Raw genomic sequence first — 18,917 nt, 5'->3', positions numbered from 1 at the left:
GGACCAACGTAAGAGGAAGCAGCAAGAAGATTTTGACAAGAAGAGGGCGGCCCGCCTTGAGAAAGGTTCTGATGTTCCTGGATCTATTCGTGCGGCTGAGGTCACTGTTGAGGAAGACGTGCCGTGTGGTAGTGATGGCACTGTTGTCCCTGTTAAGAAGAAAATCAAGAAGACTGCTGCGAGGAAGCTAGTAGTTGGTGCAGTTACTCCTCGGAAGAGCCCACGTGTTTCAAGGCCTGCAGAAGTTGTTGAAGATGAAGGGTTAGGGCTTGGTGGTACGCCACGCCGTAGTCCTCGTGTGCTTGCCACTGCCGCGCCTACACCTTCTCCGCTTGGTGCTGGTGCATCTGGTAAGGGGAAGAAATGCGGCGTGAAGTGCAAGGTTCCACATGCAAAGGTCAACAAGGGTGTGAAGAACCATTCTCGTGTTAATCCAGAAGACAAGGATGATGCTGATTTCAATGCTGATGATGAGGACGACGTCGATGATGATGCTGCCGCTAATTAGGTATTAATGTCCCATGTTTACTGTTTTTAGAGCATTTGTCGCTATTGCTGTAGTTTTATTGTTTTTAGCACTGCCTTGGCGTACATAGCTGACCTTCTGCTCCATCTCCATATAGACGAATAAATTAGCCGACGTGCTTTGCTTTTACGGTATTACTGCCTTTGTGTACATAGTTGGACTTCTGGGTATATACATGAAGAAATTAGATTAACTGTGTTGGTATACATGTTTGATTACTACCTTAGTGTATATGGTTGAACTTCTGCTTTTTAAATTTCTAACATTTTTGAAAGCATGTTAACTAGTGTTCATACATGGTTGTACTGCCTATGTTGACATAGTTGGACTTCTGAGATATATGTTTGATTACTGCCTTTGTATACATGGTTGAACTTCTGCTTTGTAAATTTCCAACAATTTGAAAGCATGTTAACTTCTGGTCATACATGGTTGTACTGCCTATGTGACATAGTTGGACTTCTGGTATTCATTTTTTATTACTGCCTTATTGTACATGGTTGAACTTCTGCTATGTAAATTTCCAACATTTTGTTAGCATGTTAACTTCTGGTCATACATGGCTGTACGGCCTATTTAGACATAGGTGGACTTCTGAAATGTACTGAGTGTGTAATTTTGTAGGCACTAGTGGAATTTTGGTGTAGCTTGTGTATCTCATTGTGTATCTCATTTTTTCTAGTATCAGCTTATGGAGCGGCCTGAGAGGAGGAAGAGAGGATGCAAAGGGCCCGAAGAAGGTGGCCAAGAAGGAGGTGAGGCAGCCTCAAAGGAGGAAGAGAGGATGCAAACATTTTAACAAGACGGTTCGTTGCTCACTAGGAGAGGTGAAGATGTGTGCGAAAATGCTACAGCTTAGGCACAAGATGAGGGTTATCAAGGCTGGTTTTGGTTGTTTGTTTGACCTGAAGGTTGATTCCAACATTTCTCGTCCTTTGATGGGCAACATCTACATGAGGATTGACCCTGCAACCATGGTTCTGGACATGGGTGAGGCGAACAAGGTTCTGCGTATTACAAGTGATGCTATTCACCATCTGTTTGGATTCCCTCAAGGTAATCGTACCCCTCCTAGGCCTTCGAGTGATGGGTTTGATGACGCTGTTATGAGGTTGAAGGGCAAGCTTGGGTACGCTAGGAGTGACGACATCAAGACAAAGGATCTGTGGAATATCCTCGCGGATCTTGTGAATGATGAGACGAAGGATGATCTTGCTCTGCAGGTGTTTTACCTGATTGTTTTCATGAAGGTGGTTATCCCTGCAACATCTACATGAGTGTCCAGGGAGGCAGCAATGGCTGAGAATCTTGTTTGAGGATATGGCAGATATGGACTACTGCCAGTTGGTTGTTGATGACCTTTGAAGTGCTATTATTAGGTATCAGCAAGGTACCAGCAGAGGAAAAGCTGTCACAGGCTGTGCCATCGCGCCGCTTCTTATGTACCTGGACTGCCTTATCATTGGCAACACGCCTAATGTTGACTTGAGGACGCCTCGCATCAATTACATGGATCAGGCCAAGCTTCTTGAGCTCGCTGCGGCTGACTTGGTCAGGAAAGGTGATGACGACCCAGCCAACTGGGTGTTTGGGAGACTACCTGTGAGTGTTTCTTCTTTTTTGTGTAGTTAGTACTGCCTTTTGTGTGCATGGTTGAACTTCTGCTATGTACATAGATGACCTTCTGGTTCATATAGACGAGGGTAAATTAGCTAAACTGCTTGGCTTATATGGTATTACTGCCTTTGTGCACATATGTGAACTTCTGGATATATTCATATGAAATAAGCTAAACTTTGTTGTTGCACATGCATGGTTGAACTTCTGCTATGTAAATTTCCAACATTTTGGAAAGCATGTTAACTTCTGGTCATACATTGTTGTACTGCCTATGTAGACATAGTTGGACTTCTGAAATGTACTGCGTGTGTAGGCATTATTGGAATTTTTGGTGTAGTTTGTGTATCTGATTGTTCTGCCTTTTTTTCCTTGTCATTGTCTTTTTTTTAGTATCAGCTTGTGGTACTAACTTGAACTTCTGCTACTGTCTTCTGTATTTCTGCTTCCACGTTCTTTCATTTGTTCTGCGACGTGTTGATTTTTGTTTTCATATATGAAGTGGAAGACACAGGTTGAGGTTATGTTCTTTAGGGTCATCGAATGCCCTATTCTTACTATGCCTCGTGCCGCTGGCCAAGGTAGTGGAAGTTCTCTGAGATTTGAATTCTCGCGGGATGTTAACACTGGTGCCCCCCTGTAGATCTAGGAGGTTCTTCTGCCCGTGTGAGTGCTGCAGGTGGCGTTTCTTCCAAGGGTTTGTTCGATGCTGCGAATATTTCCCTTTCTAGGATTGATGGACTTCTGGAAACTGTTTGTGGAGAGATGACTCGTGTTCCGACAACGGTTGAGCGCCTTAGTCGCATGGATGGTATTCTTCCTCCCGGCCATGGTTTTGATGCTGAGTCTTCGAAGGAGCTTTTGTCGATTGAAGCTAAATATCTTGTCGAGCTTCGTGAGAGCACTTCCCACCTCCGGGCTAGTTTTGTGCTGTTTAAGGAAATGCAGGACGCCCGATGCAAGCCTTTTGAAGATGAGGCGAGTGTTGTTTTGAGAGAGATTCAGAGGCAGGATCCCGTTCATTTGGGTCGTGAAGGAGGCCATGTGGAGCGTACCGAAGAGGTTTGTTTATGTTGGCTTTTGATATTTCTTTTGCACTAGTGTTCATTGTTAGCTTTGAGTTATTACTGTTATGCAGTTATAGGGTGACCTTCTCTGTTTATAGGACCTGAACTTCAAGTGCTTCAGCACCTGAACTTCTATGACTTTGATGACTGGCCCTTTTTGTTCCTTTTTGTATCTTATGGTAGTTTGGTATGTTATCTGCTATGTTTACTGTATTTGGACTTCCATGATGTGTCAGTTGTGATAGCTGACCTTCTCAGATTATGTAACGTGAACTTCTGCTGATTAGGTATTTGTTTTCTACATGATTATTTTCTAGTCTTTTTTCTTTTTGGTACTAGTGTTTCCTAGGTGACCTTCTCTGTTTATAGGACATGAACTTCAAGTGCTTCTGCACTTGAACTTCTATGACTTTTGATGACTTTCCCTTTTTTGTCTTCTTTTGTATCTTAATGGTAGTTTGATATCTGGTCTGCTATGTTTACTGTATTTGGACTTCCATTATGTGCCAGTTGTGATACCTGACCTTTTCTGATTATGTAACGTGAACTTTTTGCTGATTAGGTATTTGTTTTCTACATGATTATTTTTCTAGGCTGTTGATGATGGTGTTGGGGTTAGGGAGGATGTTTTACCTGTGCATGAAGATGATCCTGTGCATGAAGCTGCCCCTGTGCATGATCCTTGCCCCTCTAGTGATGTATTAGTTGATGAGGTTCATGGCAGTGAAAATAAGGTGCCATTTTTTCTTGTCCATTTGTCTTGTTGCCCCTGAGACGGACTTGCTGCCCTTGTGCATGAGGTTCAGTCAGCCCTTTGTAATGACTTTTTGTTTCTTTTTGGACCAGCAGAATGATGATGTTAGTGTTGCTCCAGAGAAGGCTGCAGACATGTTCGTCTCAGGCACCGGCTACTCCGACGGGGTGGTCCTGACTGAACCTCAGTCGTTTGTTGGCGCTGAGGTTCCTGATGGTGAGCAGGGCAAGACAACTGGAGACATTATTTTGGAGAAAGATCATGTTGAGTCTGCTGTACAAACTGGTGGTAGTACTGCTGCAAGCCCAGAGAAGTATCCTGCAATAGAGCCATCAGTTGATGTTGATGCTGTACAAACTAGTGGTAGTACTGCTGCAAGCCCGGAGAAGTCTCCTGCAGCAGAGCCATCAGTTGATGTTTATGCTGCACAGGCACAACCAAATGTTTTTCTTGTTTCAGATTCTCCGGTTGCTACAGCTGCTGCTGGTGTCCTTCCCGACGACGCTGCAACGTCTACTGGAGACGACGATGAAGATACCGAAAGCGATAGCTATGGAGAGGAGGTTGATCATTCCAGTGCTGCCACTGGTCTAGGCAAGGATCCATGAAGAGAGGAGCATGCTTCTCTCTTCTTTCCCCATCCCCTCCCCTCTTTGTTGTTTGGTTTTAGTCCATGATATCCCCTGTGAACTGCCTGTGTGGTCTAAGTTGAACTTCTGGTTTTGTTGTTTGTCGTGTGGGTTGTAAAGAATGTTAAGTGAACCTGTTTTTCTATGTGTGTGGAGGTTTGTAATGCATGTGTTGTGATGTCTATGATGCTGTGGTTTTATCCTTTCTGATGTAGCATCTGAGATGTGCTTATGTTTTTGAATGTTTGTGCTTGAATGTTGGTCTTAATTGATACTGTTGTGAATCTATGTGCTTTGAGTGTTGCTGTTAATTGCTATTTTCTTTTTGGTGAGCAGATAGCGACCTTGCTGTCGTCCGAAAGAAGGTTGATGACTTTTATTACAGTGTAACTAGGCTTAGGAATGATCGTTCCAAGAGGTGAGTGCAGCTGCTCAATATTTACATCATCCATGTGCCCCCTGTGAATTGCTTGTCGTTTCTTACCTGAATTTCCCAACTATATGTACCTGAACTTCTTGTTTTTTACTTATCTGGTGCTGAACTTCTGGCCTCTTTTGTACTGTACTGCCTGTTTGTGATATAGCTGAAGTTCTGTGCTAACATGTGTTATGAACTTCTTGAGTTTCCTGATGCTGAACTTCTTTTACTTTCTGTTCGCTTGTTTTAGATCAATGATTATGTTCCAAAACAAGGAGTGTGAAGCTTTTGTTGAAGATGTCGCAATATCTTTTGGTCCTCGCGGAATGCTTCGGTCTAATGTGGCTGAGTGTGCACTCTACTGTCTACGTGCGAAGTACCAGGGATCAGACAAACTCATCCTGCCGTATTGGGTTTGTGTAAGTCAACCATACAGTGATTTCTTTTCCGTTTTTTTCCTTACCATTTTTTTAGTTAAAACTTGTTTGTCTCGTTTTTGTATTTTTTCATATGTTGGTGTTGCCTGCATTATTTTAGGACAAGATTTTTAGAGGTCAATTTGATTCCCGTGTGAGGAAGTACTTCATGGCGAGTGGTCCAGATAGCATGGATGCACATGATTCGGTATGCAATATCTTGTTCTTTGCCTCTGTATTAGTTTTGCAGTGCGATCCACTGTGTTAATATTTGTTTTTTTCTTTTGTATCATTCTGATATTAATTCTTATTTTTTAATGATTCATGTGTTTATGATTCTTCAGGTTGTTTTCCCTACTTTTGACCCGCCTGAGGTTCCTGCTTCCATGGGTGGTGTCGGTCATTGGGTGTCAGTATTCCTTGACCTGAAGAATTCAAGGTTCTAGCTTCTCGATTCCTACTATGGACCAAAAGATGAATGTGCGGTACTCCTGTTTCGGCGGATGACCTACAACATTAAGAGGCTTTGGAAGGATGCCAGCAACGACAGGGAGACACCCTTCAGTCCAGTTAGCATCGACAATTTCCCTCTGGATTGGATTGATGTCCCCCAGCAGCAAAACAAGTATGAGTTCCACTTTTTCTCTTTTATCACATCTGTTTAACTGTAGTTGTACTTAAGCTGCGACGTGTTTAATTCGTTGGCTTTCTTTTTCTGTTCTAACACTATTCTTTTTACTTCGTTTGATGGCAGTATCGACCGCGGATTCTTCATGCTTACGAATGTTAATTCGTATCATGACGGGGTTCTTGCAAATTATTCCCATGAGAATATCGGGGATATCAGGAAGACGTGGCTGTACTCAATCGCTTCTTCTAACCTATTTGAGACAGACTTCCAATCTCTGTTTGGCTACTACACATGTAAGTATTTGGAAGTTGGACTGCTTACCTGCACTGCATCTTTTATTCTACCTGAACTTCATATTTTTTTCTCTCAAACTTGGACTTCTGCTTGAGATCTGGCTGGGCTGTTGGTTTCGGAAGGAGAGGAGCATTTTCTTTGTACATGAACTTCATTTCTATCTTTTTTAATTTTGCTTGTGTGTTTGGTTTCAGTAATTTCTGTCCTTCCATTGCTTAAATGGACATGAGCATTTTTTTTCTAATTGAACTTTCAGAGATGATGCCTTTCTATGGTTTTTGTTAGCTGTAGTTGAATGATTTCGAGTTCATCGGTTTATTTTGAATTGTGCCTCTGGTTGTGCCTGACCTTCATTTAGTTTTTTACTGCAACTAATTTTTTTAGGTCAGCTTGAGTAGTAATCATGTCATCTTTTATTAGTTGGACTGCACATTGTGATGTTCCTGGACTTCAATTGTTTATTAATGGTGATGTTTTCTCTTCTTTTTTTCTTTGACAATGGATCCGTTGGAGTTGACCGATTACCACTACTCATTCTTCGGGTCACAGGAATACCAGTTGTACAGCTCCGATAGAAGATGATAGACCTCGGACCCTCATTCCTTCCAAGTTGGGGGAGCAAGCTGGCGGTATTCGTGGTACTCCAAAAACCCCATGCTACAGGAAGGCTGATGCAGTCGAAGCAGTCGAAGCAGAAGTGATTTCGTCCGATGATGATTTTGAGAAGATTGCTTACCCGAAGAATGCTAAACGTGCTACTGGAACTGTTGCTGGTAGAGGTGGGAAGAATGCTGTGATGACCAGGAGGAACCCGGCAGTTGAGTCTAGGAACATAACTACCTCCAAGCGAGCATCAAGATTGCCTTTGAAGTGGCGTTCTCCTGTCGCTCCCCTGAAAAAATACAGTTACCCTCATCTATCCGAGGCCCGGAAGTTGAAACAGTATGTGCTGAGTAAAGACGGTCTAGAGAAGTATTCTGGGTGAGTTACCCTCTTTCTGTCGTCCCCTTGCCTTGGAGTTGTAGTATCTGAACTTCTGTTGTTGTATTGTCTGAACTGCCGTTGTTGTAGTATATGAACTTCTGTTTTATGTCTCCTCTTGCCTTTTGAGTTATAGTGTCTGGACTTATGTTTTGTTGTTGTATCTGAACTTCTAATATGTTTTTTATCATCCTTTTGTATTCTGCAGGACAAGCTACTGCATGTTTACCATCCCTGGGAATGTGATTGACCTCACAGGAGATTTCCTTTATAGGCTTTTCGGTGAAGGGCAGCAGATGGAAGGAGACATAATGGATTATCTCATATATTTGTGGAAGGGTAACCCAGAGACCTCTGAGATATTCTCTAATCCTGACAGGGTTGTACTTAGTCCCTACTTCATACATGTTTTAGTTCTTTGCACCCCTATCTCCTTTTTTTGCCTTAGTTTTGTTGTAGTGGCATCTGTGAGGTGTTTTAATTGTGTTTTGGTGAATGCACAGTACTGCCAAGAGTATGATTTCTACGCCGCAACAGTTCCAAAGTTCGATGCAAAAAATTCAGCTAAACTCCTCCCAATGTTTGTTCGCAAGGAAAAAGACCTTCTTAATGTAAAGCTGGTTAGTTTTTCATAAATCTTGCTTTTTTCTTAACTAGCAAAGTGGCCCGCACATACGTGCGGGCTAGTATGGTTAAAAGTTTGTTTAAAAGAAGAAAATATTTAGTTCTTTTGTCGGTTGATTGTGAAGTGGGTTTTTCAGCATAAGAGGAATTCTCCTTTCGTGTTTCAGAAAATACCAAGAGGGTGTGTTCGCGTGGAATAGTTCAGGAGTAACGTGTGGCTGGGCGATCTTGTTTTCATTGTGGGTTATGGCTTGTCATGAAATGTCAGCTTATTTGGACCAACGGACACATCATACCGTAATAATTTCGTTCATGTTGAATATATGTATGATATTTTTGCGGAGAGTCTCATATTCTTAAATTTGATTCCAATATGACGCATTAGTATATGTGAGGGATTTTTAGTCATATGAATAGTGTACTGAATGTTTGTACGGAAAATTATGTAATTTGGGCTAAACACACGTATATGCACTATGTACTTAAAGTTTTTTGTGCTTGTATGATGTGATTAGTTTGGTTTAGCCCAACACGCTTAAGCAGATGCACACCACTGCTCACACACCTTCTCTCTCACTCTACGCTTAAAAAAAGAATATTTCTCACTCACACACACCTTCACACTCTCACATTTTTCTCTTGCCTGATGCCCCGATCCCCTTTCTTCTTTCCTTGTTCAATCCGCTCACTCCAAAATTGCTGCCACCGGATGAGCCGTCCCAATAGTTTTCCCTCTTGATTTGTTGCCTTGAGCCTGCTCCTGCTCAGCTGCAGGCATCCCCGCAGCTCAACTCGTTGTTGCGGCCCCAGCCCACATGGGTGACTGTCTACGGCGGCTTGTCTCCTGGGCCGGTAAACAGCGATGGATGTGTAGCAGGGTCCGAGGAGCATCTGCGGAAGGGAGGAGGCGAGATCGTCGATCTTCATGGTGTCGTTTCCCTCGGCGTCCGTGCAGGTGATGTGGGCATGGATCTCGTCTCCCGCAGCCAGCATGGATCCAGCTTGAGTATGAGGATGCTGGCGACGTTGTCTTCCCCAAGCGCCGAGCTATCCGCATCGTCGTTGTTCACACTCAAGGCAGCCCAACACCAACACATCATCAACATCCTCCACAGCGTCAGTATTCTTAGACCTACAGGTCCCTCTTTTTTGCTTTTCCTGTCTTATCTTTTTTTTGCTTAACCTTTCCTCAGTGTGTATGATTGTATACCAATATAATATAATTGAGGTACTACCTGTTAGTTAATAATCTTAATTTTCTTCTGTACCCTCCAATTTTTTCTAGGCTTTGCGACTGGCATAGGTAGTGTTAGGCTGCCGTACCCCCATTCATATTCAACAAATTTAGTAGTATAATCACTGTATTGAGTTGGTATAGTTTAGTAGTATTTCACAAAGACAAATTAATTTTTAATAATTGAATAGTCAAATAGGTCTGACCGAATTGTACATGTACAAAATATAATGATAGACGAATGCCCTGACTATTGGGTTGTACTCCATCATATGTCGATGCTTGGTATTTATTAACTATTTTCATCATATGGATCTGGATGCACATTCCCAGTACTTCTGCAGAGTAGTAGAACATATCCGTCCTTCCATACCATGTTTAAATCTCTGATTGTGTCAGTCCTCTCTCAAATCCTCACTTGCATATTTTTTACTTGTCTTCTTGTGTCTCTCTTCTTCCTATGCAATATCATAAATTTAACTATTATTTATGAATTTTGTATCTTCAAATGTAACAGTGATCCATAATACTAAAAATCATTGAATAATGTAGATGAAAGTATTTTATTGTTCACTAAAATTTCCAAGCACATAGCATACATACACCAGTATGCTAGTTTTTCTAGTAAATTAATTGGCTTAAGAGGTGCATATAAACTTGCAAGCAGAGAACATATATGCACATGTATGCTAGATTTGCTAGTAAATTAATTGGTTTCAGAGGTGCATCTGAGACATAGTACTACCAGACTGCCAGTGCATCCCCAATTGATAAAGAATACAAAGTCAGTGGTTAAATGATATTACCTCACCATTAGTATCTTGGATGGTTGACTCGCGAATCATCATTTGAATCACTGATACATCATTTTCTTCCTCTTCAAACTATGAGATAGCATACCATAATTTAGAACATAAAATAGAACACTTGGGTTTATCTTGAAAACAATATATTATGTTGAAAGTATACACTTTTCACCTCATTGTTGAATTTCTTTTATTTGATAACTCCTTTGAATTTCTTGTTGCTAGGACTTTTGACATGTGTACAGTTTTCTTTAGTCTTTATCTGATTCATCTTCTACTGTGATTACAGCTAAATCTGTAGATTGAATGTTGGGTACTTCCTTTTCATATTGATTTCAACAGAATACCTCCTCATTGTGTAGTTTGCTTTTTTGCTCCAACTTTTTTTTTGTTATTTCAAAAAGCTTTTCTTTCAAATCCTGTTTTTACATTGTTTTTTGTCTCTCTTTGTGTGTTCTCTGAAATAATTTTTTGACTCCACCTGCATGTTTATTTCTTATTTTTATCCTCAATAGAAGTTTCTTGTTAGATGATGTAGAGTTTTTCTTTTCAAGCACAATTTTCTTCTCACCTCTAGTTGCAATCTTGTAGGAACGATTGCTCTATAAAAAAAATCATTTTTACATTATTAGAAAAACATGTTTTTAATATCATTTAACAATAGGTTGTAAATAGTTAATGCATATACAGGGAGAAAATGTTTTGGGTGTATTGCCTCACATGAAGTTCTATTTTTTTAACAGCTTATTTGCTATTTCTAGATCAATCTTTCTCACATATTATTTTTAGATATTTTGCTTGACCGAGAAGTTTTTTGTTAGATAATGTAGATTCTTTCTTTCCAAACGTATTCTTCTTCTCACTTTCTCCTGCATTCTTGGAGTGGCTCTTGCCCTGTTAAAAGGAAATCTTGTTGGTGATACTTTTATGAAACTATTCCGTACTTATGATAATAAAACCGTTACTTAGTTGCAATCCTCATTATCTCACTTTTGAATAACAGAATTTGAAGAATCTTCTGTAACTTGGCTTTCCAGCATGCGTCATAAAGAACATACTCTCACATACTATAATGTGCACGAACATACCTATTCAACTATTTTGTTTAAATATCTGTCTCAAGCCTCTCATCAAGTTCAAAAGTGAAGCTCACTTTGAAATTTTCCATTCATACTTACAGTTTCCTTGAATTTAACTTTAGTTAGAATGTATATTTTACCATAAAGGCTTTGAATTGAATCCATCTTTCTTTAGCATGGTATGCACAAGTGTTGCCTAAAAGTCTCTTCGTAGCCTCATTAAACATCAGAATTATTGTTGTTATTGTATCATCGCTTACCTTGAGTTTAAGTAGGTACATAATGTGATAGTGTCACTGCTTACTGGTGGTGCTACTAAAAAATGGTACCAAAGATGCTCATCGTAGGACGGCATTTTCTGCTACTTCATGATGTGAATTTCAAATATAGTTATGATTTACCTTTCTTCTGGCAGAAAAGCAAAGTTTGCATTCCATGTACCACCAACCTTTTGTCTGTTATAATCTCATAAGTTTTTGCTTTCCTTGTGCACACAAATTCCTAATCGAAGTCAAGAGAAAACATATCAGAATAGATAAATTAACAAATTAGAGATGGTACGTATATTTCATGAGCAAGGTTATAGGCAAACCTTTGTTTTAAGATCAACATATAACAGTTCTATAATTTAATGCTTTTCCATACTCCCTAACATTGAAGGTCATGATTATGTAGATGGAGTACTTTTTAATTTTTGCTTCAATTTCTGGAGGTATAAAACTTAATATACTACCTGTAAATTAGTTGTGAGGATAGTGTTGATCACCTTGTGTAACAATCTTTAAGATCATGAGTGTGAGGATAGTGTTGATCACCTTGTGTTACAATCTTGAAGATCATGAGTGCCTCTAATCTGTAGCAGCTAGATTTGAATGTTTTTTTATGTGTATGTGAGTATGTTGATTAATAGGCGGGTAGTCATTCTACTGATCTTGTATGTACTGCTAGGAAAGATGAGTGATTAGTTACTTAATAATTACCTTGTTGGATTTCATATTTGATCCACCTTGTGAGTTAGCATGTCAAAACTCTTTAGATGAGCATTGCCTTGAGTATCGAAGTACTGTTGATCCATTATTCAATGTTCAGTAACAAATTCATCAATTTCATATACAAGAATCATGCAAATTATCCAAGTTTATGAAGTTGATACACACTGGAGGTAGTTTGATCTCTTATTTTGTGCACATTGTACTTACTGGGGGTGGTTTGATTGCTCGACAGAGCCGATAACAATCTAGGAGTGTCAACAGAGGATACTGGGGCGCTTGCAACTATCGGAGGAAGATGATGTCCAAGCGTCGATCGCTGGAGGAAGACGATGTTGAAGGTGGGTTCTGATGTGCAGCACGTGCTAAACCTGATTTGATGCTAGCTTGCACGGTTGGTTTTCTCGCCCTGGCACCATTGCTAAGCTAATTGCCAAAGCTCACAAAACACAACCTTGCCTTCTCGCTGTCTCACCTTTCCCCAATTGCTCAAGATAGCAACCACCGCTGGTAGTCGTTCTACTGATTTTGTATGTACTGCTATGAAAGATGCAAGATCAGTTACTTAATAGTTACCTTTTTGGATTGCATATTTGATCCACCTTGCGAGTTAGCATGTCAAACTCTTTAGATGAGCACTGCCTTGAGTATCGAAGTACTGTTGATCCACTGTTCAATGATATGTAACAAATTCATCAATGCCATATACAAGAATCATGCAAATTATGTAAATTTGTGCAGGTGATACGTTGGAGGTAGTTTGATCTCTTAGTATGTGCACATGGTACTTACTGGGAGTGGTGTGATTGCTTCACAGAGCCGATGACAATCGATGAGTGTCAACACAGGAGATTGTGGCGCTTGCAACTATTGGAGGAAGATGATGTCCATGTGTCGATCCCTGGAGGAAGATGATGCTGAAGGTGGGCTCTTAACATGTACCGCGTGCTGAACTTGATTTGATGCTAGCTCACACGTTTGGTTTTCTCGTGCTGCCACCATTGCTAACCTGATTGCAAAAGCTCATAAAACAGAACCTTGCCTTCTCGCGGTCTCACCTTGCCTTGATCGCTCAAGATAGCAAACATTGCCAGCTTGGTACAACATATCTGTCTAAAGTTAGACTTTGTTCCCATGGTGTTGTTGCATCAAAAATTCAGATTGTCTATATCTTTCTTAACCCCACAGTTGTGATCCTTTAATTGTAGTTACATGTGTTTCTGTAGAGGCATCCTTCCATTGATGTATAATTTCTTTAATGGCATCCTTCCATTGATGTATAATTGGAATAGTTATTGTGTTCATAGTTCTTTTGGCCGATGGCAGCTATCTATAGAGATTTTCTGAAAAGGAATATCCTAAGAGCTGGATCTTAACTGGCTATTCTTTCACATACATTTGACATAGTATTTTTGGCCGGTGGCAGCCATGTACAGAGCCGGATCGAATCAACCCATGAAACTGACATAGTATTTCTGGTCGGTGGCACCCATGTACAGAGTCGGCTCAAACCAACCCATGAAACCAATCGATCTGGACACACATGTGCAGCAAGTAGGTGGATTGACCTTTTAACATTGGTTGCAAACGCACATACCTAGGAATTGAATTGACAGAACCAATCTGTAGCTAGCCATGTTCACGGCTCCGCTGAAGCGCTTGTGAAAGAAATCATTAAACATGTATCTACGGGGTGGCCGGCGGCTGCCGTGGCTTCCGATCCAAACATGAGCAGATTGGACATAGCATGTACGTATGGGGAATATTAGGTTGCAGGCTATATTCTATGGCATTGGTGGGTAATTTCTTTCTTTAGATTTAAATTAATCCGATGGTTGTGGTTTTCTAACCTAATAAAATAACGGCCGGATGTTTCTAATTATTGTGGTATTTTTAGGCAATTTTTCTTTTTTCTGGTGACCCCATCATGTACTTTTTAATATAAATAGATTTTATGTGCATCCTTTTGCTGAGTTTGTCAATAAGTTTTTGTTCATGCCGTTTCTTCAGTACATATGCTTTATAGTTTGTGTTCACTCGTCCTTTCATTCTTGGCAGGTTTTATTGATTCTATTCAAGCCAATTGGCACAATGGTGCACTACAGTGTGTACGTGGTGAATAGATATCGTGGGAGCATTGACATCCTTGATTCACTTTGTTACGATAATATGGAAACGTCGCGATCGAGTTTCCACGGGGACTGCAAAAATATCGTGAGTGTTTCTTAGCCTGGACATCCTTTCACATTCTCTTGTTTGACACGAAATTTATTATGCCTTGTGTTGACAAAATATGTTGCTGTCTCTGTTTTGGTAATACTGCTTGAACTGACTATCATTTAGAAGTTGAACTTCTGCTATTTTTTCTTAGGTGGATCTTATGCAGGTGTCGCTTTTTTATGTACCTGAACTTAACTATTTTGGTTAACATGTTTTTGACTTCATCTAATTTTGATTTTTCTGACAGATGAAGAGATTTGTTGGGTTGCTCGAGGAGGTGTACGGCAAGGCTGCATACAAGGCGAGCAAGCAGCCTAACTGGGTGACTATTGCAAAGAGGCCGACTTCCATCGATGTTCCGAAGCAGAAGAATAATGATTGTGGTTTCTTTGCCGTGAAGTTCAGCTCTTCGTATGACGGCGATGAGATTGTTGAAGATTTTGGTGATGTGGAAGTATGTGCTGTCTTTGTTCTTGTCTCCTCATCATTTGATTTTTCTTGTGTGTTTTTGCTGTGATGCTCCTGCTGTGGTTTTAGATATGCATTACTAAACCATCGTTTTCACCTTTCTTTTGTTTGCAGGCTGCTGCAGATGACTGGAAGGCTGAGTTCATGCACACTCTGGTTTTTAGCGAGAAGAATGAAGTCATGCGTTCAGAGCTCCCTAAAGAGATCGAGTCCTTTGGCCCGTGAATTCGAAGCATTAGTTTCATTGTGGATTTGATTTCGTACAGATTTTTAGGTTTGATAATGGTTGGAACAATTCCGTAAAGATTTGGTTGTAAGAATGTTTTTAGTGATTTGTGTATCTACTATATGTGAAGCACTATTACTTATGATATTGTGGACAAATGCATTTGGTGTGAAGAATGATTTGGCTTTTGTGAATTTCAATATGCTGCGTCGTTTTTCAGTATCCATGTGTTGAATGTTTTTGCCCCAATAGATGTACCTGAACTTCTGCCTCGGTTTTGATTGAACTGCTTGATTTTTTTGGGGTTGTTTATTTTTGGGCCCCCAACATATGATTGTAGACTTGAACTTCTGCTTTGAGAATGTGGCTGGGTTGTTGGTTTCAGATGGAGAGGATATTCTGTGTTGTGTAATGGATTGGTAATTTTCAACCCAACCAATATGTATGCTTTTGTGTAGAATCTACATTTGTTTTTTTGGGTTTTTTCAAGTGGGAATGTATTTCATATGTAAATTTGTGCAGAGATATTGTTGACGTTTCTTTATCTTTGTCGGCATTGTACATGAACTTCTGCATGTATCCAAGCAGAACTTCACATTTGAATGCGTTGTCCTAGGCTTGCTAACCTTAGTTTATGCGGCGAAACTTTATTTTTTAAGCATATTCTTTTCCTACATCGATTTTACATTCCAGAACTTCTTCTATAAGCTGACATGAACTTCAAAACTGTATGATTATTTGCTGGTTGCTCTTTTATGGAATATAACATGAGCACTTCCTCTCATAACAAACCAGGACTTCTGCAGTAATATTACTTGAACTTCATTCTATATGTTTTTCATGTTTGTTTTTACTTGCACTTTCATGCAATACATCACCAGCACATCTCTTCCTGTCATAACATACCAGGACTTCTGCAGTAATATTACTTGAACTTCACAGTGTATGTTTTTTCAATTCAACACTGCTTGCACTTTCATGCAGTACATCACCAGCACATCACTTCCTGCCATAGCATACTAGGACTTCTGCAGTAATATTACTTGAACTTCACAGTGTATGTTTTTCAATTTAACACTGCTTGCACTTTCATGCAGTACAACACCAGCACATCACTTCCTGCCATAACATACCAGGACTTCTGCAGTAATATTACTTGAACTTCACAGTGTATATTACCAGGGGATGATGACATAATGTTCTGCACATTGACATGACATAAGTTTGCATTGTGTTAATTGACCTATTCTAATTGTTCATGAGCCTTGCGCTCCTCCTAGGCTTTGGTGGTAGAGGTTTTTGCTTGACATGTACCTCTTCCTCTTCATAGTCCTCTTCCTCTTCATCGTCGTCTTCCTCTTCCTCTTCATCGTCGCATTCCACTTCCTCTTCCTCTTCGTCTTCCTCTTCTTCGACGTTGTCTTCATCTTCGTCTTCCTCTTCATCTTCCACCACCTTCTTGTTGTTGGCTCTAGGTCTTATTTTCTGTTTCTTCTTTGGCATTTTGCTTGTCTTTTCAGCATCTGCGCGCTTCGGGCATGTTCTTGCATTATGTGGTTCATACTCCTTGCATATGCTACAAAGCCTGCTGCTTGCTTTCTGTGGATGTGGTCCCTTCTTTTGTTCCATAACTTTGGGCTGCTGTTTTTGAGATTTGGGTTGCTTGACCTCCTCAGCATTGTTTCTTTCCAAGAGTGTTGGACAGGTCAGCTTGTTGTGTCCCGCAACCTGGTTGCACACTCTGCATTTCCTGTGTCCAAGTGGCACTCCGTTTCATCATGCACGATGACTCTTCCTGCGGGTGGTGCCTTTATTTGAGCTCTCTTGTCACTTTTCTTTGCTGCAGTAATTTTCTTCCTACCCTTTGTTTCAGAATACAACGGCAATTTCATCGTCTCTTGTTGTCGCTGCTCCATTGATTGGCCATCACCCTGCTTGCATTGGCTGGCTTCAGCGGCGGCGTTGAGCATTTTAGCTGCATAATAATGAAGGTCATCTTCAATTTCAGCGTCCTCTTCAGCCATCCTTTCGTCAGCATCCGCTTGATTTGTTGAATGTATTGCATCAAGCTCTTCCACAAGCCTCTTGAGAACATAGTATGCTCTGTCATATTGCAGGTCACATCTCAGCACTTTCTTGTTAACCATCAAATTCAGCTGCAGCAAGATGTCTTGCTTCGATAGCCTTGAGCTGCTATCCGATGCGGTTGTGTTGTAGTCCCTTGTATCAAAAGTTGGTTGTGATCTTGCAGTCTTTGTGCACCGTTTGAGGATATACTTGTTTGGAAAATTGTCAGGCTTGAGGTAGTCAAGTATGTTCATGATGTGAAGGCAGAATAGTCCTGCATTTTTGTGATGAATGCAGAATACATAGTTTGATAGCCAGCGACGAGTTTCATAAATTTTGATATGATACTACTAGTCTAGCTATTTAACGAGGTTGTTTTTTCGCTCACCTGTGTGTGTCCAGAGCTTGCATTCACACTTGTATATTTCATTCTCCGGGTCAGCTACAACCCGGAATTCATGCTTTAACCAGGAAAATCTTTCTTCATCATCATGGCCAGGCTTGTTATGGTAGTACACAAGGTACTTAGTTGGCTCTGCTGTACGCTTTGTGCGGAATAGTGTTACCTTTCTCATCCTATTCCTCATCTCGGTGTACACGGCTCTCGTGTACTTGATGGACATATCTTCCTCGTAGCCGTAAGTTGTTTTTATCACATGATTGGTCTACACATGTCAAAAAGTGAGATATTAGTCGAAGCAGAGTCATGGGTTTCATTTTTAAAAAATTCAAAGTGCACATGTTGAAGGTAAACCAGAACATGATGGGGGTGTTTTGTACTTGTCATCATACCATGTTGGTCATTGTTTGCTTGTTCTCCTTCTGCATCCGAGTTTGTATGCAAGCATTGACCCGCCTAGCAAACTTGTGTAGGTTCTGGGTCCCCTTGACAAACCCTTTCTTTAGCACGTGGTTCATGCTCTCGCTTCGTTGTGTGGAAGTCATTCTAGCACAGAAAATGTTCTTGTAATATGCTGAAATCCACATCTTCCTATCACTCCGGAGCTGCATCATCATCTGGTCATTCTCCAGGTTGTACTTGTGCACGAGTTTAGCCCAGGCATCTTCAAACTCCGTTGGCATGAGCGGCCAGTTTAATATAGTTGTGAACTCCTCTTTGAATGTTTTATACTTTTTGTACAGCAACGCGAGGTATTCCCTGTACTTCTTCATGATGTGCCAACGACATAGCTTGTGGTCGGTGTTTGGAAATGATTGTGGTATAGCTTTCGCCATCGATGGGCATTGGTCTGCATGAATTAAAAAAAATGAAACTTCATTCTTTTTTTGTACTGATGGTGACTTATGTTGTACAAGTACTTGAACTTCACATGCAGCAATATGACTATCTAAAAATGGCACATGTATTTTTTCTTACGGCAGTGTTCTTGAACTTCTGTGGAACCAGTGCTTGAACTTAACAGGTAGCATTGGGACTACCTAGTAGTGTCACACTCAAATTTTTCTTTCAGCAGTGTTCTTGAACTTCTGTGGTACCAGTGCTTGAACTTCACATAAATAACTATATTTTTCTGAACATGTTACATGTTTTTTTCTTTACATCTTTCTGTCCTTGAACTTCTATGATTCCTGTACTTGAACTTCACATTCATGACCAGTTTTTTTCTAAACATGTGACGGATAATTTTGCTTTCTTCTATTGTTAGTTGGACTTATGTGCTAACAGTGGTTGAACTGCTTGTTGTATATTATTTTCAGATAAAACCAAATATACCCAATACAGACCCATAGACTAAAAAGATGATGAAACTTGAGGAGTTTTTTATTTGAACTCACCTGTTAGAATGCAAGTTGGGTGCTTGTTGTTCATGCACCGTAGAAATGTATCGAACAACCACTTGAATGACTTT

General features: G+C 40.4%; 1 protein-coding gene across 10 annotated transcripts; it reads left to right on the top strand.

The window, feature by feature from the left end:
- The first annotated feature begins 8,518 nt into the window (after positions 1 to 8,518).
- Positions 8,519 to 15,133, top strand: LOC123045341 (uncharacterized). Of its 10 annotated transcripts, none has more exons than XM_044468355.1 (6): positions 8,519 to 9,073; positions 12,301 to 12,406; positions 12,883 to 12,988; positions 14,124 to 14,279; positions 14,533 to 14,739; positions 14,868 to 15,133. In XM_044468355.1, exons 3-6 carry the CDS (start codon positions 12,977 to 12,979, stop codon positions 14,976 to 14,978), a joined length of 486 nt encoding a protein of 161 aa, XP_044324290.1. In that variant the 5' UTR covers positions 8,519 to 9,073; positions 12,301 to 12,406; positions 12,883 to 12,976; the 3' UTR covers positions 14,979 to 15,133. The 10 variants fall into 10 exon arrangements, with proteins under 10 accessions (XP_044324290.1, XP_044324284.1, XP_044324286.1 ...); XM_044468349.1 differs by having other exon boundaries at positions 12,807 to 12,988; XM_044468351.1 differs by having other exon boundaries at positions 12,301 to 12,459; positions 12,807 to 12,988.
- The last annotated feature ends 3,784 nt before the right edge of the window (positions 15,134 to 18,917 follow it).

Source organism: Triticum aestivum, chromosome 2B, assembly GCF_018294505.1.
Source record: "Triticum aestivum cultivar Chinese Spring chromosome 2B, IWGSC CS RefSeq v2.1, whole genome shotgun sequence".
NCBI lineage: Eukaryota > Viridiplantae > Streptophyta > Magnoliopsida > Poales > Poaceae > Triticum > Triticum aestivum.
The sequence above is the reverse complement of the archived record's forward strand: the minus strand, read 5'-3'. Positions and strand labels throughout refer to the sequence as shown.